Source organism: Onychomys torridus, chromosome 12 (genome assembly GCF_903995425.1).
Source record: "Onychomys torridus chromosome 12, mOncTor1.1, whole genome shotgun sequence".
Classification (NCBI taxonomy): domain Eukaryota; kingdom Metazoa; phylum Chordata; class Mammalia; order Rodentia; family Cricetidae; genus Onychomys; species Onychomys torridus.
Genome location: NC_050454.1, coordinates 9,881,340 through 9,906,058, shown reverse-complemented (window position 1 = coordinate 9,906,058; position 24,719 = coordinate 9,881,340). Strand labels below are relative to the sequence as shown.

Genomic DNA, 24,719 nt, shown 5'->3' with positions numbered 1-24,719 from the left:
TTTCTGTTTCTGCTTCTTTAAATTTTCAGTTCCTTTCTAACTTGTGTCTGTTTTCAACACATACCTACTTTAAAGTTTTCTCTTGGCATCTCATTTTCTTTGGTCACAGTTTCCAACTTACAAGTCTGGTTTTTCTTAACTCTGAGGATGAATGGATGGTTATACTCTGTTCCTCCCAGAACAAGAGGAATTAAACAGGGTTGAGTGAATGCACCTGATTGCTCTCTGTGACTTTGGACAAGGAAGGCAAATAGACTGTTAGGTCAGAGAAATGCCGTTTCCATATCAGACACAGTGGCATGGCCACATAGGTTTGGAAAGAAGTGGAGACTTTATCCCTTTGTGATTATCTTCCTAGGTTATAATACAGCAAAAGGGGACTTGGTGAGATCCATCCTTTACCCGCGACCTCTGAACTTCAAGCTGTATAATGATGCCTTCAAGTTCATGGTGTTCCTGGCCTGTATTGGTGTTGTGGGATTTTTCTATGCCCTAGGTGTCTATATGTACCATGGAGTAAGTATGCCACTAAGTCTTGTCAATCCTAGTTTTTCAAGAGCTTGAACTAACTCCAAAAGGTTAAATAAGACTGACTATAGATCCCTTAATTCTGCTGCTGTCCCAAAGAATTTTCTAAGATTGTAGAAATGTTCTGTGCCTACATCTCATGAGTGAAAAGACTTGGCTAGAAATACAGCTAGCTCAGTGATAGACTGCTTGAATAGCATGTACAAGGCCCCAGGTTTCATTCCCATAAACACACATACACACACATGCACACATACACAATTATGTATATATATTCACACATATAAATATAATCATAGCACTTATTGGCATAACAGCTGAATTTTCAATTTGTATTCCTGTTGGATAGCAGAGCTATAAAAAATTGCACAGGGGGCTGGAGAGATGGATCAGTAGCAAAGAGTGCTTCTTGCTCTTGCAGAGGACCAGGGTTTGATTCCCAGCTCCCACACTAAGTGGCTTACAATCATTTGTAATATCAGCTCCAGGATATCCAGCGCCCTCTTCTGACCTTTTAAAGGAACATGCATATATATATATATACATGTGTGGGCACGCACATACGCAAACACACACACACACACACACACACACACACACACACACACACACACAGTTTTGCAGGTCACTGGCTGCTTCACCATTTGATTTATAATGAGAGGTTGCTCCAATGGTGACCTAAGTGATATAGTTGCCCAAAGAGCTTATAGGAAATACATGTTTTATCACCTGTGAGAAAAGTTAGTTAATCAGGTCAGAGGGCAGGAAGAGCACAGTCATTCAAATGAACAAAACACAGAAATACATAGTGCCTTCTAGAACTGACAAGCAATTCAGGGAGAAGCCTAGCAGGGTAGGAGGAGGGCGGAATAATGGGGATCTTGAGTGGCACATCTAGTTTTAACATTTCCCATGCAGTTTTGAAGTGGTGTCCCAACTAACCCCCCCGACACACAATGTAAGTGACTTGCTCATGCTTTCTCTTTGGTAGTATCTGAAGCAAAATTAAACACTTCCTTCTACTTTCCAGAGCTGATGATGCCTAGTAGGATCCTACTTTCCTTTAAGCCATAGGTACCAAGTCCATGTGGGTACTCTGTAGGGTGCTAAGTTCATGTGGGTGCTCTATAAGTTACCAAGCTCATGTGAGTGCTCTATAGGGTACCAAGTTCATGTGGGTACTCTGTAGGGTGCCAAGTTCATGTGGGTGCTCTATAGGGTACCAAGTTCATGTGGGTGCTCTATAAGTTAGCAAGTTCATGTGGGTACTCTGTAGGGTGGCAAGTTCATGTGGGTGCTCTATAGGGTACCAAGTTCATGTGGGTGCTCTATAAGTTAGCAAGTTCATGTGGGTACTCTGTAGGGTACCAAGTTCATGTGGGTGCTCTATAGGGTACCAAGTTCATGTGGGTACTCTGTAGGGTACCAAGTTCATGTGGGTGCTCTATAGGGTACCAAGTTCATGTGGGTGCTTCTCTTTGCTGGTATCCAGGAAGGAAGAGGCTGTCATTGTAACCTCTGAGGGTTTTTCTGGTCCTGAGATTCTGTTCTGCTGTGCATTTATATGGCCTCTAAGACATGCCGTGGTCCAAAGGGCTAGTTGAGGAGAAGAGAGAAGGGCATTGTCCAAACTGGTAGTGCCAATGAATGAATGCTGGGTGTTGGTGAATGTGTGAGTGACCAGGATATTGGTGGATGATGACATAATCGAAAGATTATCTATATAATGCTCATGCTAAAACCTCTAAACAGTCACTTCAAACTCACATAAGTCTCCAAAGGGGGCGCTCTAAGGAGTCTAGTGCATTTGTCCCTGGTATGGAATCTGGGGAGAACTAGACAGAATATCAAGTCCATCAAGTCCAGAATATAATGCAGTGTTCCAGTTTGACCTGGGGAGCAGAAGTACCAATCAGAAAAGCAAAATAGGCCTTGTCACAGCCTGGAAGTGAAGGTTTCCTGGACAGAGCTTAACATGCAACCCACACCAAGGCTGGAAGTTGGATGTCAGACCTTGTGGGTCAGACACTTTGGCCGCATGGCTGCCTCTGTCGGCTTTGGTTCAGAATTAGACAAGCTGGAGTCTGCAGGGTCAAAACTCCTCTGTGTGAGCAGCTGCAGAAAGTGGAGAATGCAGTGGTTGTAGGAAGCAACTGAATAATGTATCTGGTGCAGACACATGACTGCCATAGTGAGAGAGACTAACCTCAGCAATGGCTTCCCCAGAGCTATGGTCACTCTGAGACGTTGTGACCTCGGCAGCCTTGGTTCCAGTGTCTGTCAGGTCACCATTCCTTCTGTCTCTGTACTGAGTGTCACTTCTGCCCCAGTCACTGAGCTGACCTTTGGACCTTCAGACAAGTAAGGATTCAAAGGTGAATGAGCCACACACGGCTCCTGTACCTAGGACATTTGCAGGCTGGTAAGGGAGAGAGATTTAAAAACTGATGTCAAGCTTTGGAGTGAACTATCCGGACCAAAGACCTGCCCATGTGAGCAGAGTGATGCACATGTGAGCAGAGTGGTGCCCATGTGAGCCCCCAGGAGTTCAGAGGGTGTGCTGAACAAAGGAGACATGGGTGTTCAGGTGGAGGGAAACTGAGTCAGAAAAGGTCAGGGAGACTTGGAATGGGGGTCAAAGGGTCTCCTTTGGTGTATAGCAGGGACAATATGTACTTGCTTTAGGGATAGCCAAGAGACACCCAATCCCACCAAGAAAGCCCGGGAATACTCTGAGCAAAGGTCCAGGGCTCCCAAGAGTTACAGGAGGCAGCTGGAAGGAAGGTGCCATCCTACACTGTTCTACCCTATGTTCATCCTTTTCTCCTCTCCAGGTTCCTCCAAGAGAAACTGCAACCATGGCGCTGATCCTTCTCACGGCCACCGTTCCTCCTGTGCTCCCTGCTGCCCTGACCATAGGCAATGTGTACGCCCAGAAGAGGCTGAAGAAGAAGAAGATTTTCTGTATCTCTCCACAGAGAATCAACATGTGTGGCCAGATCAACCTTGTGTGCTTTGACAAAGTGGGTTCCACACTTTCCACATTGTGGGGACATGGGAGATAGTGGTTTTGATGCATGGCACAGTTGGGAAGGACTTCAGAGAATATCTGTCCTGGTGAAATTATGTGAGCATGAGCGATCCCTTTCACCTCCACCCACTGCTTCTTGGAAATAAAAAGGGAGAGTAACCAATAGCCAGTTTAGACACTTCTCCTACCACTCTGTCTCCTCTTTTTCCAGGAGTTGGGGATCTGAGCTAAGGAAGTATTATGTCTGTATGCAGGGGCCTGGAGAAGTGACAGAGGGAGATTATATGCTAGCTGAGGATGACTGCTGTTGTTGGGCATGTCCCAAGATTCCCACCTTTCTCCTATGGGATCCAGGAGTAACATTGGCATCAGCCCCCCATATGCAGATTTGGTCCTCTTGTCTTGGACAGGCTGTAGTGCAGTGGGCTTTGACTGGTCCTTCCCTGTTTCAGTTCATTTATGTTTAAATAATTAATCAACACTTTGGCCACTTTTCCAGCCAGTCCCCATCCTCAAGAGTCAATGTTGTACACAGTGCCCGTAGAGCATCATGAGTGGCCCTTCCTCATTTTGAAGAGGTTTAGCATCTAGCCGAGGATGCAGGGAATGTGAGAGGAAGACATCTCTCATACTCTGAGATGTGTGCTTGGTGGGGATCTGAACAAGAATCAGCAGGTGCTTATCTGTTGCACGCGGGAGGCCACCTCGGAGCTGCAGTGTATGGGATGGCCCAGATTCCGAGCTGGCTAGTTCAGAGTATAAGGATGTAAAAGACATCCAACATTTCCGGGACAGAAGATCACAGGATAGGGCTAGAAGCTGGACATCCAGTGAAATGGTGCTGGAAAGCTGATGTAGCAAAGCTAAGCAGGGGGCCATGTCTCAAAGGAGAATGTGAGGCCTTAGAAAAAAATTAGACACATGAAATTTTTGTAGAATTTTGTTTTTGTTCTTTTGATGTGAGATTTATAAGGAGGTTCTTTGTTACTTTTCTTGTCATTATGATCAAACACTTAAAAGCATCAACTTAAGTGGGGAGAGATTTGCTTGCCTTAAGGATAGCCTATTGTGGCAGGGAGGGCATGGTGGTGTTCACACGCAGCTGGGGCACCACAGGGAGCAGAGAGCTAGACTGGAAATGGAGACAGGCTATGACTTTCAAGGTCCACAACCAGAGGTTCTACAGCCTTCCAATACACTGCCCCCAAATACTCAAACCCATGAGCCTCTAGGGGAGGGTCAACATTCGAACCAGAGCAGAAGGGATGGAGGAGAGATAGAGAGGGAGGGGGCCACGGGCAGACAATGAAAAGGCTGTTCATGGTCCTGTGCCTGGAGAGTGAGGGGAAGCCGTCCAAAGAGACCTGGCCCTGCTGTCCTCAGGTGAAAGCGGCACGTCTCTTAGGTTATTTTAATGTCTCCTTCTCTTCCTTCTTCATTTGGCAAAACCAGTGCTCAGTATCCATCGGGTAGGAACTGGAGAGTTAGCTGAGTAACAGCTTGACTTTAGCATCCTTCATCATGGCCAGATTCCAGCTCCTTGGTAGTTTTCACATAGAATTTCTTCTCAAACATCCAACAGCCTCAGGGTGCCTAGCCTACCTGAGGGCTAGATTAACCATGTCCTTTACATAATAATACCTGTCCGGAAGACTAATCCTCCTCCACCCCCAGGCTATTATTTCACTTCCTGTGTAACACTTTTTCTCCACATCCTCATGCCAAGACGGCCAGAGGGGTTGGTTGCTTCTCCACCTACTCAGCTTCTCCACCCACTCAGCTTCTTCACCCACTCAGCTTCTCCACCCACTCAGCCTGCCCAATCTCACAAGGTGTGGCAGCATGTTGTAGTAGAGCTAGGATACCTAATGGAGTGTGGCAGAATGAGGACTCTAACCCTGGGTTTGAAACTAAGTGTCTGTGTTGCTATTTCACTCAAAAAGCTTGAACTATAATTATCTTTACACTCTTTTTTCTAGCTTTACATTACAGAACTCTATCAACATGACGTTGTAATAGAAAACCCCACAATTAATTTCCAACCAGTGTCATATCCCTGGGCTTCTGAGTGTATTTGTTTCTATATACCTCTCTCTCTCTCTCTCTCTCTCTCTCTCTCTCTCTCTCTCTCTCTCTCTCATTGTTAGCTGCTCTCTAAGACAGATTCTCTATTCAATTCAGCCTGAGCTTGGGCTTGAACTTTATGGTAAGTTTTTCCTTTTCCATTCTATTCTCTTTAGATTAGGACTATAACTTCATTTTCTTTCTACTTGAGGTTATTTTTGTTCTATGCAGTCATTTTCACATAAAGAAGTAACACGGTCTCATTTCATGCACCCTGTTGCCAAGTCTCCCTATGTTACTACTCAAAACATGGATGCTTAAAAGCATAACCTCCCAAGGAAAACATCTCAGTTAAAACTATCCTGCTAGGAGGGGCTGGGGATTTAGCTCAGTGGCAGAGTGCTTGCCTAGCAAGCACAAGACCCTGGGTTAGGTCCTCAGCTCCAACCAAAAAAATAAAATTAAATTAAATTAAATTTAAAAAACTACGCTGCTAATTCTTTCTGAAATGGAACAACCCAAGGGGTTGTTGGTGAATACACAGGTTGGCACCTTAGAGAATGTGGGAGGAAACTGTAGCAAATTGCTTCTTTACAAATAGTGCCCTTAAGGACCAACTCCTCCAAGCCTGCTGCCTGTCTTTGGGAAGGCTGAATGAATTAAAGAAAGAAGGATTCTTTAATTCCTTTAAAGACTAAGAGTAGGCTTTGTCTTCCCACATACCTAGCAGAATTCACCAACATCCCTGCTAGTGGAGTAAGATTGTCTGGATTCTAGTTCAGTCTTCCAGGCTGTGGACAACTGTCTCCTAGTGGGGTGCAGTTGTCCGACTCTCCTGTGTTTGCTCACATGTCAGGAGAGAGCTCTGTAAGCCCACATCTGTAAACCATCACGCTGATTTGATGTGTTGTGATGACAGATGACACCATCCAATTAAAAGCTAGGAAACCCATAGCAGTGGGTTTAAATAGCTCGCTGGGGAGCTGCTGGTGTCTGTACTTACGAATATCATGTCTCTCTGACCTGTTCTGGAGCAGCAGCAGCAGCAACTCCACTCTGAGCAGGCCCAGGGTGGTTGGCCTAAGGCTGCCAGATCACAGGGCAAGCAGCTAATGAATAGCTGGGACATGAAAAATGGCACAATAGACTCAGTTCTGTTTTGCTTCCGAGGTTACATAAACTGACAGCTACTTTCCCACACTATGGAGTAACTCAGGATCACTTTCCCCTTGACCTGAAAAGAAAACTCACTCACAGGCATTAATATTTACTATTAGCGTTTCGTTCCTGTCTGTGGACCAAAAGTCCCTTATCAACATTTCGTTACCATTTGAACAGTTAACTGCATCCGCCATAGTTTTAGAAAATGTTCGTGAACCAATGGCAAAGGGTGGATTAACTGGTCTTGGAAAAAGAAACAAAACAGAACAACACACGCAAGCTCTGTTTTGAAAAGACAGTAGGTGCCTACTGCAGAGAGAGCTATGAGGTGGCTGTTGTTTCCTCTCACAGAGCCTCACTGCACTAACAGCAACATCCAGGACAACACGTGAACAGAGTCAAACACAGCTCATGCACATTGTCACCTAGAAACTGGACCCTCCTGGGGATCCTTCGCTAGATTAGAAAGTGAATGCGGATGAACAAGGTTGTGGATGACTGCAGAGGCTGTAGTTTCTTGGAAACTTGGATTTTGTTTAAATTATGGTATCAAAGCTTTAACAATCTTAACTTTTTATTTAGACAGGAACGCTCACAGAAGATGGGCTGGACCTCTGGGGGACTGTCCCTATGGCTGGCAACTGGTAGGACTCTAAGATGGGAGATGTGGTGGGGAGGTTACCATGCTGATGTTTAAACCCACCCCTGCAGGCTTGAGGAATGCGATTCACACTGGCTCCCAATTAGTCTAACTCATTTAATTAAATGTGTCCCAAATTCAGAGTCAGACAAAGGAAAGTAGATCTGCAAATCCAGCATGAAAAATGGAACAGAATGAGGTTGATGATTAAGAAACTGAATTAGTGAGACAGAGGATCAAGGAGTGGAAAGGAAGCCATGCTTGAAGATTGCAAGGCTTCCTGGGTGGCTGGGCAGATGAGTGTGTTCCGAGACCCAGAAAAGGGCTCCATCGCCTTCCTGTGGAGCTCACAGTCTAATGACATGAAAACACATGAATGGACTCACCTTCGATGTGTAACACGGGCCGTGAAAATCATTACTATGAAGATAGAGAATCAGAATGGGGACAAAAAATTAAAGTCCCTTGATAGAAGACACAGTTCTGATTTTTATGGCACATGATGACTGAGTGTAGAAATTCATTTTCAATTTTTGTACACCAATGATGACTCTGAAAATGATGGCATATGAGGTAGATTTTAAAGCACTGTCTAGATTGAAATTTTATAGACCTAGGCTAAAGGCTGTCACAGTAAAGCAAAGAAGATAACCATATAGATACATACCCCAGAGCACAACAGGAGAGGGGAGGGGAAAGGGTCCTAGCCCCTTCCTGTAGGGCTAAGGCATGCCTTTCTACCATCTGGATGGCGATGGCTTCTGCTTTTCAGCTTTGATTACCCTACGTCAGCTCCAAACAGTGGTTGAGGCAGCTGGAACATCAGAAAAAGAGCCAGGCAGTGGCCGCCAAGCTAGTGATGGGACCAGGTTTGGCACAGGCAGGGTGCAATGTTGTAGGCGATAACCCAGGCTGAGCACAAAGAATGACTTGATTTCTAGCTCTATTCATGTGCGTCTGCTCCTGTCTGTTCAGATATACTGATTAGACCTTTGTCGAGAGAAGCATGGTGCCTGTGGTCCAGGGCAATGAAGGTGGAGGATGTTCTTCTGAACTTCCCACTCTAATCTTCCTCCTGTAGCCCCTGTGTAACACTAATTGCTAAACGGTCTTTAAAAAACCCGGAGCCAGATATTGGGGTGAAGCTGAAAGATCAGAGGAATAGAACAAGCCATAGCCAACCTCACGTTACCTCAGCCTCCAGAGAGAGCTACTTCCTGTATACTCACATCTTATATACCTTTTTGTGCCCTGCCATCTTATTTCCTCTCTCCACCCAGCTACATCACTTCCTTTTTCCGCCCAGGTCTATCATTTCCTGTCTGTCTGTACAGACCTCCATACATCTATAATTAACTAGTACTGGGTTTAAAGGTGTGTGCCACTATGCCTGGCTCTGTTCCCAGTGTGGCCTTGAACTGACAGAGATCCTGATGAATCTCTGCCTCCCAAATGCTAGGATTAAAGGTGTGTGTTACCACTGCCTGACCTCTACTTTTCATATAGTGGCTGACTTTGTCCTTTGATCTCCAGGCAAGTTTTATTTGGTTGGGGATTTAGCTCACCACACTCATGCATACTGAAGCTTTGGAGGGGTAGGGTCAACTAAATATAATCACTGTTCAAATTGAAACTAGGAGGAGATGAAAGTGAATGATGCCAGGCTATTCTGTCGATGAGGAGAAGAAGCTTCAGAGACAGGATATGTGGACTAGTATTTCAGGAAATGGTGGTAGACTCCAAGGAACTGAGTAATAAGAATCAATTGAAAGCCTCTGTTTGCTTTTAGTTGCCTAAAACCACTAGGCAGATTTCTTCCTGACCCAGTTACCTCGTGAATCCAAAGACTTCTTACTTAGGGTATGTGGCTTTCTAGAGAGCTCCCTGGGTTTATATGTAACATCACAATTATATAAATATATATAGTGTGTATCCCCAAGCCCCCTGAAATTTGGTTTTTGATTGACTGACCAGTGGCAGTCTATATATTGAAGAGAAAATCCATATCCAACTCAGAGAAGGGTTGTGTAAACATTACTCTTCAGGTAGAATACTGCGGTTGAAAATTGAAAATCCCCAGTGAGCAGAGCTCAATGAGCAGAGAAATCCCTGAACTAGGAGAGACAGTGAAAGAAGCTTAGTCTAGACTCTAGACTCAGGGCATGAGGATATTGGCAGGATGAGCAGCTGTAAGACGAGTTAGTGCCAGGGCAGGTAGGCTTGATTAGCAGGTGGCTTGGATTGTGTCTGAGTATGATCCCTTTCATCCAAGTAATCTGTACGCAGCCCCAGGTATGTAGGTACTAAAAATGAACCAAACACTTACTGATAATGAATCATGAATTTATTTTAAAACTATGTTTTATATATGTACAATTTTACCATTTATTAAAGACAAAAGTGAATTTGCATAGTAACAATGTGGATGTCCTTGTTTTTAAATAAGGAATTAAATCTTGGTTGAATATTTGATACAGTTAGGAGCATGCTTGGTGTTACTCAGATTTGATGAATATTTTTTTACATTTTAAAGGAGCACTTTATTTATTTTATGTGTCTGTGTGGATACTTGAGCACAGGCATCTGCATCATGTGTGAACCTGGTATCCATGTAGGTCCAAAGAGGATATTACACACCCTTAAATTGTTGCTGCTGATAACTGTGAGCGGCTGTGTGGGTCCTGGAACCTGATCCCAGGACCTCTCCAGCCTTAATTAGTGTTTTGTTCTTATAATTGTCAATGCTGAGAATGCTGCTTTATATAAACTCATACAACAAAATGATGGAAATATGTTTAGGGCCATTTCAGAAATTGTTGGACATTCAGTCCTGATTCCAAGCCAAAGTTCATTGAATGCTTTTTATAATAAAACACAAGATTGTGGGTTTTTTCTCTTTGGGGGCCCACTACCCAGCTCCCAAATAAATACAGGGAGACATATTCTTACTTATGAATGCCTGGCCTTAGCTTGGCTTGTTTCTAGACAGCTTTTCTAACTTAAATTATCCCATTTCTCTTTAACTATGTTTTGCCTCTGGGCTTTTTAACCTTTCCTTATTCTATATGTCTTTCTTTCCTTCTTACTCCATGACTGGCTGTGTGGCTAGCCCCTGGCATTCTCCTCTCTTTCTCCTTTTCTCATCCCTCTTCTTTGGAGCCTCGATTTATTCTCTCTGCCTGCCAGTCCCACCTCTCCCTCTCCTGCCTCACTATTGGCCATTCAGCTCTTCTTTTAGACCAATCAGATATTTTAGGCAGGCAAAATAACACAGCTTTACGGAGTTAAACAAACACAACATAAAAGAATGCAACCCATCTTTGCCTCATTAAACAAATATCCCACAGCATAAATGAATGTGACACATGTTAAACTAATATTCCACAACACAAAGCAACTCGCATAGCAAATTTCAAAACAAATATTCTAATAGAATACCACCAAAAGGTATACTAATTTAATACATGCTAAGGAATGACAGCAGGAAAATATCATGCTCCATAGCTGTGTGCATATATACAAGCATTGCAACCTATAATGTGACAGTAATCTATGTTCTGAGCCAAGGTGTTCTTGGCATTGTTCCTTGATTTTGCCTGGTGTGCTGACATGCACCATGCCACTTGGGCATGTTGTGTGTTCAGAACCAAGAGTGCAGTGAAGTCATGGGAGGTGACTTTGGTAAGCACTGCACAAAACATCTTGGGTTCATTACACATTTGATTTTGAATTAATTTTGTGGTTGTTGACCTTCAGAAACATTTAACTGTTGCCATATTTTTTATCGTCCCCCCCCCCCCTTCATTCCCTCAATCCTATACTGGCTGTGCTCAGAGTTTTAAGAAGCAGAGGTACAGAACATGGGAAAGTCACTGTAGGGGGCGAGGGTAAGGATCAGCTAGTTGGAGTGCTGCCTTGGTAAGATTTAAGGGGTGGATCATGCAACTTATTTTATCAAAAATTCTAACACGATCTTCTTAACCAGTTTCCAGGCAGTCCACAGCTTTGCCTCAGGCCAGGCTATGCCCTGGGGCCCACTGTGTGCAGCCATGACCAGCTGCCACTCCCTGATCCTTCTAGATGGGACCATCCAAGGAGACCCTTTGGACCTCAAAATGTTTGAAGGCACTGGCTGGGTAAGGTGATGGCTGTATCAATCAATCAAATGAGAACTTTAAGAAACCTTCATTGGCAGAACTGTATCCTTCTTCATTCAGTTACAAATCTAGAAAATGGGCACACTTTATCATTAGTCATTGTTAAAAAGAAATAACCATTGCAAATATTTATTTTCTCAAATTTTATCAGTACAGAATCATGATACAAAGTGATTGTATCTTTGGCATTTTCTTCAATATCATGTCCTTTGATGAGCTTCACTTTCATTACTTTCTCTTGACCTTCCTTGGATTGTCATTTTTCTTTGTAAATAGTCTCCCATGTGTACACACATCATATATACAGTGTGTGTATGTGTGTGTGTGTGTGCACGCGCACGCGCATGCACACGCATGTGCACGCGTGCACACCCACACAATCTAAGTCCTACATATGAAAGGAAACATGCAATACTTGGCTTCCTGAGTTTGGTTTATTTCATTTAATGTGATCTCCTGTTTCATCAATTTTTATTCCAAATGACATAATTTCATTTTTACGAATGAATAAAACGATGTAAGTATGCCACGGTTTCCTTATCCACTTACTTGCTGATGTACACTTAGGTTGCTTCTGTTGGCTCTCGCAGACGGTGCTATAGTAAACATTAGTGTGTAGATGTCTTATAGGTCGAGTTAGATTCCTTCAAGTGTGATCCTCGGAGGGATGTAACAGCATCATACAGTCATTCTCCTTTCAGTTTTTGCAGGAACGCTGGTAACGATTTTCAGAGTAGCTGAATGATTTTCACGACTACCAACAGTCTATGTAGGTTTCTTTTTCTCTCAATCCGTATCAGTGTTTGTTGTGGCTTGCTCTCCCGATTCCAGCCTCTCTTCACTCTCCATTTCCTTCACTGCTCAGAAGCTTGCTAACGTCATGTGATCCCCTTTGTCAACTTTTGCTATTATTTCCTGAGCTGTCAGAATCCTTTTCCGAAAACCTATGCTTCTGTGCAGGTCGTGAAGTGTTTCCCCAATAGCACTAAAACTTCAGGTTTTACAGTCTTTGATGCATTTTGAATTGATATTTTCACCAGGCAGAGATGGGAATCTAGTTTTATTTTACATGTGCAGATCCAGGTTGCCCAGCACCACTAGTTGAAAAGATTGCTTTTCTTCTCCCCCACCAGTGTATGTATATATATATATGTCAAAAATTAGATGGCTGAAACTGGTTCACCACTGGCTCTTCTCTATTACCTTGGTCTACAGTCTGTGTTTGTGTTAGTACCATGTTGATTTTGTCACCATGAATCTGTAGTATAATGTGACCTCAGCTGTTGTGACATTTCTAACATTGTTCTTTTTGGCTCTGGATTGCTTTGCTATCTGGGGCCTTTTGTACTTCCACACGAATTTTAATATTGTTTTTCTTTTCTGGGTCTGTGAAGACCATCTTTGGAATTTTTATGGGGATCACATTAAATTTGCAGGCTACCTTTGGTAATATGGCAATGTCTATAATGTTGACTATCAATAATGTCTGCCTATCAATGAACATAGGAGATACATATCCATCTGGGTTGGAAAAGTCAGTCAAAGCTTCACTGCACTTTAAAAGTTGTTTGTTAAAATTTTAGTACTCTTTCAATGAGGCTTAATTCTTTTCTTTCTTATTATTATGTTTATATATATATTTCTATTAATTCTTAAGAATTCCATTCATATCCTAAGTAACTTTTGCAGCTGTTATGGATGAGGTTACTTTCTGATTTCCTTCTTGCTGTTGACATACAGAAAAGATAGTGCAATTTGTTTGTTGATTTTACGACCTGCTGCTTTGCTGAAATCTCTCATCACCTCCAAGAATTTTATGGTAGAGGTACTGTGGCACTTCAATATAGGAACATGTCATCGGCAAGCAGGGATAATTTGGCTTCTTCCTGTTTGTATGGCTTTCGTTTTTCATTTTTTTTGTTACTCTGGCTACAACTTCAAGCCCTGGATTGAGTAAGAGTTGAGAAAGTGCACACTGCTTTCTCATTTTCACTTTTCTAGGAGATTCAGTTTTTCCTCACTTGATCTCATGCTGGCTGTATCTTTGTCACGTGTGGGGTTCTCTGAAAACACCAGGGCCAGCAGAGCATTGAGACAGGGGAGGCACCAAGGAATTTGATTCAACATTTGGTTCAACAGGACTCAGTAGCTGGTGTTGCTGCAAACTTCAAGTGTCTGACACCAGGTAGTTTATTTTAGGTATATTTTAGCACAGCACAATTTAGAAAGAAATCTTCCTGGTGATAATTAACCCAATCATGAGTGCACACCAAAGCTTAAGACATGATCACATGAAAACTCTTACAAAGTACAAGTAAACACTTGTATAAAAATGGGTTCTGTAGATTAACTGAGAATGCAGGCTCCAGGTCAGCAAGCTCATAATAGGGGTCTGGGGGAAGATAGTGATATATAGATCGACTGAGTTAAATAAACTCAGTATAGAGGTCTAGGGGAGCTAGGAGAATGTACAAACATCACATTCCATTCCTGATGGTTTCCCTGATGTTTATCTGTGAGCACAGAACCTACAGTCAGATATAGTCATTATTCTGCAGATATCTATTTGTTCTGTACCTGGTTTCTTCAGAGCTGTTATGAAGGCCATGCTGAACTTTATCAAAGAACTTTTCTGCATCTGTTGACATGATAAGTGGTTTCTGTCCCTAGTCCGTCTGTGTCTTCTGTCTGTGACTCACTGTCCTTGCATCTCTGGAGTGAAACAACTTTGTCATGATACACAATCTTTCCACTGTCTTTTTGATTAGTAAGTATTTTACTGATAATTCTTGGAATCAGATCAGAAAAAAAAAATGGGCCTGTAGCTGGGTAAACTGTTTATTGGCTCCTTATACACTGTCAAAGTAATCCTGGCTTCATAGGATTAGTTCACTTGGGTTCCCTTCCATTCTATTGTGTGGAATAATTTGAGGTACACTGGAGACACTTCTGCAAGGGTCTGGGAAAATGTGGTGGTGAATTAGTCTGCTCTTGACTTGCCTTAGTTGGGAGACTTTTTTGTTGTTGTTGTTGCTGTTCAGTTTATTGATTGTCATGGATCTGTTTAAGTTGTTACATGTCTATATTTTCTTGGTCATATGTGTCTAAGAATTGACCTATTTCTTCTAGGTTTTCCAGACTTTTGGAGTATATGTTTTCAAAGCATTTCCTGGGGATCAGATTTCATTAGAATCTGTTGCAATCTCCTCCCTTTCACCTCCACTTTTATTAATTTGGATCTTTTATTTCTGTCAGTAGGTTTGACTAAGGCTTTGTTGAACTTGTTTATCTTTTCAAAGAACCAATCCTTTGATTTTTTTTCCTGTCCTTTATTCTTCATTTTATTGACTTCAGCTCTACTCTTATAATTCATTTTCATCTACTACATTTTGGTTTGGCTTATTTTTGTTTTTTTCAAGAGGTAAACCATTATTTGAGGTTTCCCTGATTTTTACGTGTAGAACATCATACTAATTCATGTCCACTAGAACTAACTTTGCTGTGTCCTAAAAGTTACAATAAATCATGTTTTTATTTTTATTGACTCTAGGAATTTTTTAATTTCCTCCCTGACTCTTTCAGTGACACATTGATCATACAAGATATTATTTATTACCCACCCATATGGGTAGCTTTTCTTGCTATCGATTTTTAGTTTTATTCTACTGTGAGCTTATAAAATTTAAGAAATGTATTTTATTTTTTAAGACTTGCTTTGTGGCACAAAATATGATCTGTTTTGGAGAAAGTTCCACAGGCTTCTGACAACAGTGCATATTCACAACTGATAGGGTGTTCTGCAGATATCTGTTTAATCAGTCCATTTGATCTGTTTGATTTATGGTACAGTCAAACAATGAGCTTTCTTTGTAGATTTTTCTGGGCTGGGTGTTTTATCTGTTGATGATAGTAGGGAATTGAATCAATGCAGTATTATTGTATGCAGCCCCATCTGTCTTTTTAAGTGTATTTTATAAAATTAGATGCCTCAACACTGAACGTATATCTTTAAATTTTCTCACCTTCTTAATGTATATTTTCTTTTAGCAGCATGTAGTGACTTCTTTTATCTCTTCTTACTAATTTTGGTTTCAAATCTACTTTGTCAGATGTAAGACTGGCTAATTCTTCCCATTTTCTGCATCTACTTGATATAGGGTTTATAGTCTTCCATTCCTTGATTTTCGGCTTTTCTGTGTGTTTACCACAGATGTGTTTCTGGCAATCAGCAAATGGTTGGTTCTTGTGTTCTGATTCAGTCATCTGGTCTGTCTTTTAATTAGAGAGTTGAGACCACTAATATTCAGGAGTATTATTGAGATATACTTGCTATTTCCTGTAGTTTTATTTACTCTTTTTCTAGTTGAAAACTGTTTGGTATTATCACGAGGCATTGGGGCTTGCTGATTGGTTCAGCTGGGTGTGTTTGATTCTTTTCTAGTTTTTATCTATTTATCTGTTCTTCCCATGAAAATTTCTATTTCTTATGCTACCATGTGGTGACTATCATCCTCCTCTGTATGTAGAATTCTTTCAAATATCCTCTGTAGTTCTGGCTAAGTGGCTATGAAATGCTTTAGTTTCTTCATATCTTAGGATGTCTTTATTTTTTCTTTAATTTAAAAAGTAATTCTACTGTATATAAAAATTTTGGTTGGATATTTTATCCTTCAGGGCTTGAAATCCTTCCTTCCCTGCTTTCCTGGCTTTGGGGCTTTTTGCTGAGAAGTTTGATACTATTCTGATAGTTTTGCTGTTGCAAGTAAGCTCTAATTTCCTTCTTGCAATTTTTAACATTGCTTTTATCTTCTGTTGTTTTAACATTTTAATAACAATCTATCTTGAGGTTGTTAGGGTGCCCAAGAAGGCCTATAAAAGACCACCAGTCACATATGCAACCAACAAAAGCATTTATTAAAAAATTACCAACATGTTGGGGTCTAACTATCTGACCACGTGGCAAATGGTGACCACAAGAAAAGCTCGCTGGTTCCTTTTAAGCAGGGTTAGGGGAATTTAAGGGAGGGGAGGGTTTAGACAAAAAGTTCATAGGGTTAGGGACTTTCTAGCAGCAGGGTAGGGAAGGCTGTCTTTAGCTAAGAGGAGTCTATGGGGCACCTGCTGATGATTTGCCCTTGAGTTGCCAGTTCCAGTAAGCCAAAACTAAGGTCTGGTCTCTGTCAGGGCTACTAGGGAGCCTGTCATGGCCCTGGTCTGGCTCCTCAGCCCTCTCAAAGATGTTCTTTTCCAGTCATTCCTATTTAGGGTTCTAAATGCCATACATATATCTATATATCTATATCTATCTATATCTGTATCTATATTCACCTATACTTATATCTATCTATCTATCTATCTATCTATCTATCTATCTACCTATCATCTATCTATCTTCCTAAGTTTGGGGAATTGAGTTCTACAATTTCATTGAATAGTTATTCTGTATTTTTAATTTTTGTTGCAACCTCCTCTTTCTACCCCTATGAATTCTTTGTTTTTTTCTGTTGACCATATCTCAGATTTACTGCAAGTTGTGGTCATTTTTTTTTTTAATTACTATCTGAGTGTAACATTTTCTTGTCCTTATCTTCTATCCCTGATATTCTTTTCTTTTGTTTGATCTAGTCTGTTGCCGGTACTTTCCACTCTGTGTGTGTGTGTGTGTGTGTGTGTGTGTGTGTGTGTGTGTGTATGTATTTGTTTTGACTGATTGAAGTCTTTCATTTCTGATTTTTAATTTCTTCTAAATGTCAATTTCCATGCTAAATGCTCCCTCTCTCTGTGTGTGTGTGTGTGTGTGTGTGTGTGTGTGTGTGTGTGTGTGTGTGTGTATGAATGTGTGAAAAGGTATGTGTGGAGGACAAAGGACAACCTCAAGAATCAGTTTTTATCTTCCACATAGTCTTCCTGATTGCTGCTGTGCACGCCCAGGCTGGCTGTCTTGCCTACCAGCTCCTGTGAATTTCTCTTTCTTTGCCTCCTGTCTCACTGTAGGGACACTGGGTTCACAGGCAGGTAGTACTGTGTCTCTGCCTTAAGTAGACTGTGGACTCAAGACCTCACTCCTGACGACAAGCACCTCACCACCTGAGCTAGCTCCCCAGCCTCTACATTAGTTTCCTTGCTTCCTCCGTTTGCTTGTTTAATGTTCTGTGACACCCTTGAACATTTTAAAAAGTGGGATTTTGAATCATATGTCTGGGACTTCAGCGATTTGTTAATTTTGTTTCAGGCATGTAGGAACCGTAAGCCTTTGAAGGTGTCATTACTTGATTTGCATGTCTGTTTGGGTAGATGCATCTTTCATGGTTTTCCCCATCTTTTGTTTATTTTTTTTTTCATGTGGATCTTCTTACTGAGTAGTTTTTTCTTGAGCTTATGATCTCTACCATTTAGAGGGAAGAAGCAAAGAGCAATAACAAAAGCAATGATTTGTCAACAATCAGGTAATAGAGGAAAAAGCAATTGGACACATCATTTACATTCCCAGTAAGGTTAGAAAGTAAAAGAGCTATTGATAGGGTAAGGTAGGCATTTAAAGATTGTTAAGATTAGAGATATTAGTAATTAAGAAGTGAAAATAAGGGGACATGAAGTAGGAATAAGAAATAAAGTACACAGGCTTAAAGCTTTGGGAAATAAGAAAGAATGGGATAGAGTATGTAGTGGGTAGCCATCCCAGCCTTGGCCTGGAAGTTCCAACCCCCTTTGAGGCTTCGGTAATGGCCATGCCCACAAGGCCGGGCTGAAGGAGGAAGCTGAAGACCCAGGATTGAGAGAAGAGGTCTCTCTTGGTTCTGGACCGTGGACACTGGAGGTAGACTGAGCAGAGTTCTCCAGAGAACACCGCCGGGCTGTGCCATACCTTTGCCAGACCCTACAAACTATCCCTTCATTTGTAAGTTACCCCACAAAATAAACCTCCCTTTTAACTACATGGAGTGGCCTTAATAATTTCACCAATAAGAGTAGGCGCCAATAAAGAGTAATTGTAAATCTTAATCAAGTGACAACAAAAAAATAGCAAAGCAAAAAAAAAATCAAAGCACTATACCAGTAGTCGATACTTTTCCTTGCTGGGCTGCACGTGGACTCCCCTCCCCCTAGGTCATCTTTGAAGCTTGCTCTGCTGGTGGGAAAGCGGCTGTTACCTGTCTGCTGCTCAAACAGCTTGGAGCGGAATGGCTGTATGCAGTGTGATTTCGGTGTCTCTTTTGTGCTCCGCTGAATGCCTGTGTGGACATGACTTGAAAGCTGTTCTCTGGTGCTCAGAACGAGCACGTCTGTCCCCCAGCATAAAGTGCCCTCCTGGCTGCTGTCCTTCCTCTTTGCCATGCTGGTTGGTCACACTTGCCACTCTATACTTCAGTGTCTACGATAGGGGCCACACATGCTTGTATTTCCTTTTGCAATTGGATAGTCTTCTGTTTCCAGCGTTCACCATGTTTTCCTGCTGGTGTCTGCCCTCGGCACAAGTTTGTGTTCAAGTCAGTGCTGTTTCCTGGTTCACAGACGTTGAGGGCAGTCAGACCCTTAGTGGAGGGAGTGGGCTTTTGGATTCGGAGGTGTAATGGTCCTGGATAGTCTGATTGCCCTGGAGGAGCAGCTTGCTTGTAGTGCTCTAGTTGCCTTTCTGTGGCCGCAATAAAAATATTCAGGACAGCCCGAGCCTCAGGATAGAACCAAACACAACTGGTTAAAAAAAAAAAAAAGTCAATGAAATGATTACTAGTGATATTTGGCTATACTCATAGATGGGTGCCTAGCCCAAATGTCATCAGAGAGGCATCATTCAGCAACTAATGAGAATCGATGCAGAAAACCACAGCCAAATACTAGGTGGAGCCAGGGAACCCCATAGAAGATGGGGAGAGGAAGGGTTGTAGGAGCCAGAGGTCAAGGATACCTTGAGAATACTATTCACAAAATCGACTAAGCAAGGCTCATAGGAGCTCACAGAGACTGCAGTGGCAATCATGTTCCCTGTGTGGGTCTGAACTAGCTCCTCTGCCTGTGTTACACTTGTATAGCTTGGTCTTCTTGTGGGATTTTCTTTTTTTCTTTTTGAGCTGAGTATTGAACCCAGGGCCTTGTGCTTGCTAGGCAAGCACTCCACCACTGAGCTAAATCCCCAACCCCTTGTGGGACTTTCAACAGCGGGAGTGGAAGGTGGTTCTGACACCTTTGCCTGTTTGGGGGACCCTTTTCTTCCTATGAGATTGCCTAGTCCGGGCTTGATATGAGGGTTTGTACCTAGTCTTATTATAACTTGTTATGTATGCCATGTTCAGTAGATACCTCTGGGAGATCTGCTTTCTTCTCCTCTCTCTCTCTCTCTCTCTCTCTCTCTCTCTCTCTCTCTCCCTCTCTCTCTTTCCACTCTGTCTCTTTGAAGGGAAATGGAAGAAGAATGGATCTGGGGGGAAGGGAGACAGGAGAGGGACTGGGAGGGGTGGAGGGAAGGGAAACAGTGGTAGGGATGTAATGTATGAGAGAAGAATGAAAAGAATACCTTGACAAAAAAACAACTTAGGGGATCAAGAAGTTTATTTCAGCTTAAAATTCTAGGTTACAGTCTATCATTGTGGGGAAGTCAAGACAGGAGCTTCAGACAGCTAGTCACCTTACATCCACAATCAAGAGCAGAGAGAAATGAATGCATGCATGCTCTCTTGCTTGCTCGCTTGTATTCTCCTTGATCTCTATCCTGATGTACAGTTCAGATTCTCCTGCTAAGGGAATGGTGCCACCCACTGTGAGCTGGGTCTTCTTGTATCACTTAATTAAGAAAACCCCTACAGGCTTAGCTACAGACCAACATAATAATTTGTCCCGAGTTGAGAATGTCTTTTCAGACGATTTTAGGTTGTGTCAAATTAATAATTAAAGCTAAGTATCATACAGAGTTTCTCTCAGAATCAGATTCTCCTCAGCTCCAGCCTATGAGGTAGAGAGGCACAGTGTTACCTTCTCCAGCATCTGTTCCTGCAGTACCTATGTTATTACTATGAATAATAATAATAATGTGTGCATCTTCTTTGGATGAATTTTGTTCTTACCCTAACAGGATTTGTCAATCTCTGTTTCAAAGAATTCTGCTACAGAATACAATGTGGTACAGGAGTCCATAAATTCATAATTTGGGGAGCTGCTCCTTAAACAAACTTAAATGTAACTTTTGATAAAGGATATTCTTTAAAATACCATGATTAATTTTGAATATTCAAGGGATAATATGGCATATAGCATTCATGAAACCTATTTGACCCTAATTCCTTCCAGATAGGCCAAAGGCTGATACCAGTGTTCCCTAATAACCTTGAAGAAACAGTAGTCTAAATCAGACTCCCAAATGTGGCTAACAAACATTTGCAATGTGGAAATGCAAGCAAGGAACTGAATTGTTAATTGCAGTTGTTTTTAATTGATTTAAATTTAAGTAGCCACAGTGTCCTGTAGCTACCGTTTCTCACAGATGAGGTTTATACACCAGCAAAGATGCTGGATGCTGCTGTGACAGTAAGTGTTGCTTTCCACCTGTCCCTGGCTGTGTGGATCTATAACTAAGACTATATGTCTCTGATCTCATCTGTACCTTTGCAATAATAGTACCTCCTTTACAGACTTGCGTGAGCACTGAGATTATGAAGGACTTTGGACATTGTAAAGCAGCAAACGAATAGAAAGTATTCACTAATAACACCCTTGATTAGCCACACTATGCTGACCTCCAAAGAATGGTTTCAAAGACACTTCAAGTAATATACAAAAGGCATGGAAAGGCTGGGGAGAGGTCTCGGGTAGGAAAGTACTTGCCTTGCAAACACAACAATCTGAGTTTGATCTCCAGAACCCGGGTAAAAAGATGGGCATGGTGTCGTGCACTTGTAACCCTAGAGCTGGGGAGACAGAGACAAATGGATCTCCAAGTGCTTGTGGCCAAATAGCCTAGCCAAATTAGAGTCCAGGGTTCTAGTGGGAGACCCAGTCTACAACACATCATAGATAACTGCATGCACCTTCCTGCACACTTGGGTGCACACATGTGTACACCCCCCCCCACCCACACACACACGTCACAGGAAAACATTTAAGTTGTGGATGAATGGAAACAAGTGACTTCCCAGAGCATGAAGCACAGCCCCCAATAAGCTGATGCAGATGGATAACAGGAAGTTTGGGCTCTCTAGAAGGCCAACACTTAAAAAGGGAAACCCACTATAAAAGGAAATTTCAAAAGTCAGTAAGTTGAGATGAGATTGTTGGCTGCGAAAAAAGGTTTGGTTTCAAAGACCAGATTGTGTCCAGTTTCCTGGATCTTCCTGAAGGAAATCAGTGAACTACCTAAAGACCAGAGTCCTGCCCAGCACCAGGGAAACCAATGTAGCCATGACCTGCGGCCATTGTTACTACCTGTCACTTGAATCCTGATACTAGTGATGTCTCCCGCCACCTGCACTAATGATGTACAAGTTGAGGTCTTGTGTGTGAACATGAACCTTTAATGCCACCTCTGTCAGAAGTGTCAAGACGGTCAGATCCACCTCTAAACACAGCACTCTTCACTGAGGTATAGTCTGAGTCTTATGGAGCCTGCAGTGAAGTATCTTTTGTTACCTGGGAACCTTCTAAATGTAAAAGCTGAAGGAAAATATCCTTACAGATTATTAAGAAAAATATAGTAAACTCCTTTCCAGTATTGTGATATTGGTTTATGCTGATTTCTCTATAATACTGATATCTAATATTTGGATATTTAATCCAAGGAATAAAACCGGTTTCCAAATGTGCTTTCTAAGTTGGTAGCAGCCAGCTTGCTTAGCTTTCTTGCTAACTAAATGGGACTAGGGACACAGGTGTGATATAAATATGTGCTCCTGTGTTTATCTCGGGGCACAGCTGCTAGCACAGCTGAGAGCAATTGTACTGAACAGCCCTGAAGAACCGAGCTCCCCTTCCAGTCACTAGCCACAGCCATGAGGAAGAGCAGCTACCCACAGCCAGGGCTTCCCCACCCCTTTCTACTTCAATGCAGTTGCAGTATTTTTGACATTTTTACAATAAAGTCTTTACTGTCAGTGAAAACAACAGAAATTTGACAATGACGGTGGTTAAGTCAATATCTGGGAAGCTACATGAAAGGGGTTTTGAAAATATTAGCACATTGCACGTGGAAAACTATTTCTTTTTATTTGTCTCCAAGGGATCTTACAGATGTTTCATTTTATAACAGAATTTGGAAGATTGCCAAGTGGCTTCCAGCAAATTTGGCATGTCAGATTCAAGCCCAGTAATAAAACCAGGACCAAAAGCCAGTCAGGTATGATTTTCTTCTTAGATTGTGTATTTCTTTCCCCTGAACGCTGGAGAAACAGCTCTGGTTTTGCACATAGTTTATGCTTTTACTGTTTAGCTTTCTCCTAATGAAGTCCATAGTTGGAAGGTCCGTGCCTACAGTCCTGACTTCTCTCATTAGTGTTTTCAGCAAACACTCAGTGAGTGTCCATGCACGCTGGAGCACCGAGCTAGACGTCACAACAAGCCCTGCTGGGTTCTGCATGGGAAGAGCACGCAGTGGTCGGAAATCAATAGGCGTGCAAGTCAGTGCAGTCCACCCTGCCAAGTGCTGTAATAAAGGCTGGCAAAGGAGCTGTGGGGAGCAGAGCTGGGGATGAATAGTGTTTCTTGGAAAAAGAAGCATTCCATCACAGAGGATGGCCTGGAGGGAGGTTAGGATTTCTCCAGGCAGCCACCAGGAAGGGTTTTGAGACCAGATAACGTATTGAGAATACATTGAGAAATATTGAGAAATAGACAAGAAAAATATAAGCTTTATAACAGACATGATATGCCATTATGTGTCTGGGCACATTGGAGGCTATAAACTCTTTTGGTTGGTATGCACGCCTCTGCTGGCTACCGCTTGAAGGCTTTGAGGTCTCCTTCTCTCTGATGTCCTTGCAGAGTCCCGTGGAAACCATCACCATCCTGCGCCAGTTTCCATTTTCCTCGGGCCTGCAGAGGATGTCTGTGATTGCCCAGCTGGCTGGTGACCTCCACTTCCACGTCTACATGAAGGGCGCCCCAGAGATGGTGGCCAGGTTCTGCCGGTCTGAAACAGGTACTGATGTTTTTCCTCTTTCAAGAGGTAAAACCTTTTAAAAGGCCATACCCAGAAAACGGACTTCCGTACCACCACAGTAAAGCACAGTAAAGCACTGGCGGTAAAAGGATCAGGTCGGTTAGGCAAAAGTGGCACAGGAGAGTCTGTGAGGCAAGGTGGGAGATTGGAAGGTGCAGAAGTAGAGAGAGTAAACGTCTGGCCTTCATACAGCCAGAAAAGTACAGCCACCTTGGGACAACATGGCAGATGTAGGGCAAAACCGTAGGAGGTACATGGGCCGGATGACTAGGGTATAGACCTGGGATGAGATTTGAACACTTGACCAGATATGAAGAATTCTGTCAACTCCAGGCAAGGGGGACAGGGCTGGCTCTGCTTTGAGGAGCTGAGATAGAGCAATAGGAAGGAGATTGTATGTGTGTGTGTGTGTGTGTGTGTGTGTGTGTGTATTTATGTCTTTGTCTATGTGTCTGTGTGTCTGGGTATGTGTGCGTGTGCAGATGTGTGTCTGTGTGTGTATGTGTTTGTATGTATGTTTGTGTATGTGTGTGTGTGTATATATATATATATGTCTCTATGTGTCTGTATGTGTGCATGTGTGTGTACATGTGTGTCAGAGAGACAGACAGAGAGACAGACAGAGAGAGAAGACTGGGGGCATTTCTCTTCTTTCACCATGTACCATGTAGGACCCAGAACTTGCACTCTGGCCATTGAACTTGGAATCTTGCATCTGTTGAGCTATTTACCCATCCTGGGAAAATTGTTTAATATTTTTTCTTTTATTGAAAATAGATTTCTTTTCTTATATTCTGATTATGGTTTCCTGTCCCCCAATTGCCCCCAGTTCCTCCCTGCCTCGCCTCCCATACCCAGATCCATACCCTTCCTGTCTCTTGTTAGAAATGAACAGGCATCTAAGGAATAAAATAAAATGAGATAAAACAAAGCCAAACAAACCAGAACAGGATAAAACAAATGGGAAAAGCAGGAGAAGCATGTATAAATGCAGAG

At 42.4% G+C, this 24,719-nt stretch overlaps 1 protein-coding gene across 2 annotated transcripts in view; it reads left to right on the top strand.

Moving 5' to 3' along the window:
- The window catches only part of Atp13a5 (ATPase 13A5), a 123,304-nt gene that overhangs the window by 50,065 nt on the left and 48,520 nt on the right, over window positions 1–24,719 (top strand). For both annotated transcript variants that reach the window (XM_036203568.1, XM_036203569.1), the window contains exons 11-16: window positions 359–516; window positions 3,363–3,551; window positions 7,367–7,428; window positions 11,410–11,560; window positions 22,815–22,901; window positions 23,546–23,702. In XM_036203568.1, the coding sequence (XP_036059461.1) occupies window positions 359–516; window positions 3,363–3,551; window positions 7,367–7,428; window positions 11,410–11,560; window positions 22,815–22,901; window positions 23,546–23,702 (804 nt within the window). The remainder of the gene's footprint in view (window positions 1–358; window positions 517–3,362; window positions 3,552–7,366; window positions 7,429–11,409; window positions 11,561–22,814; window positions 22,902–23,545; window positions 23,703–24,719) is intronic.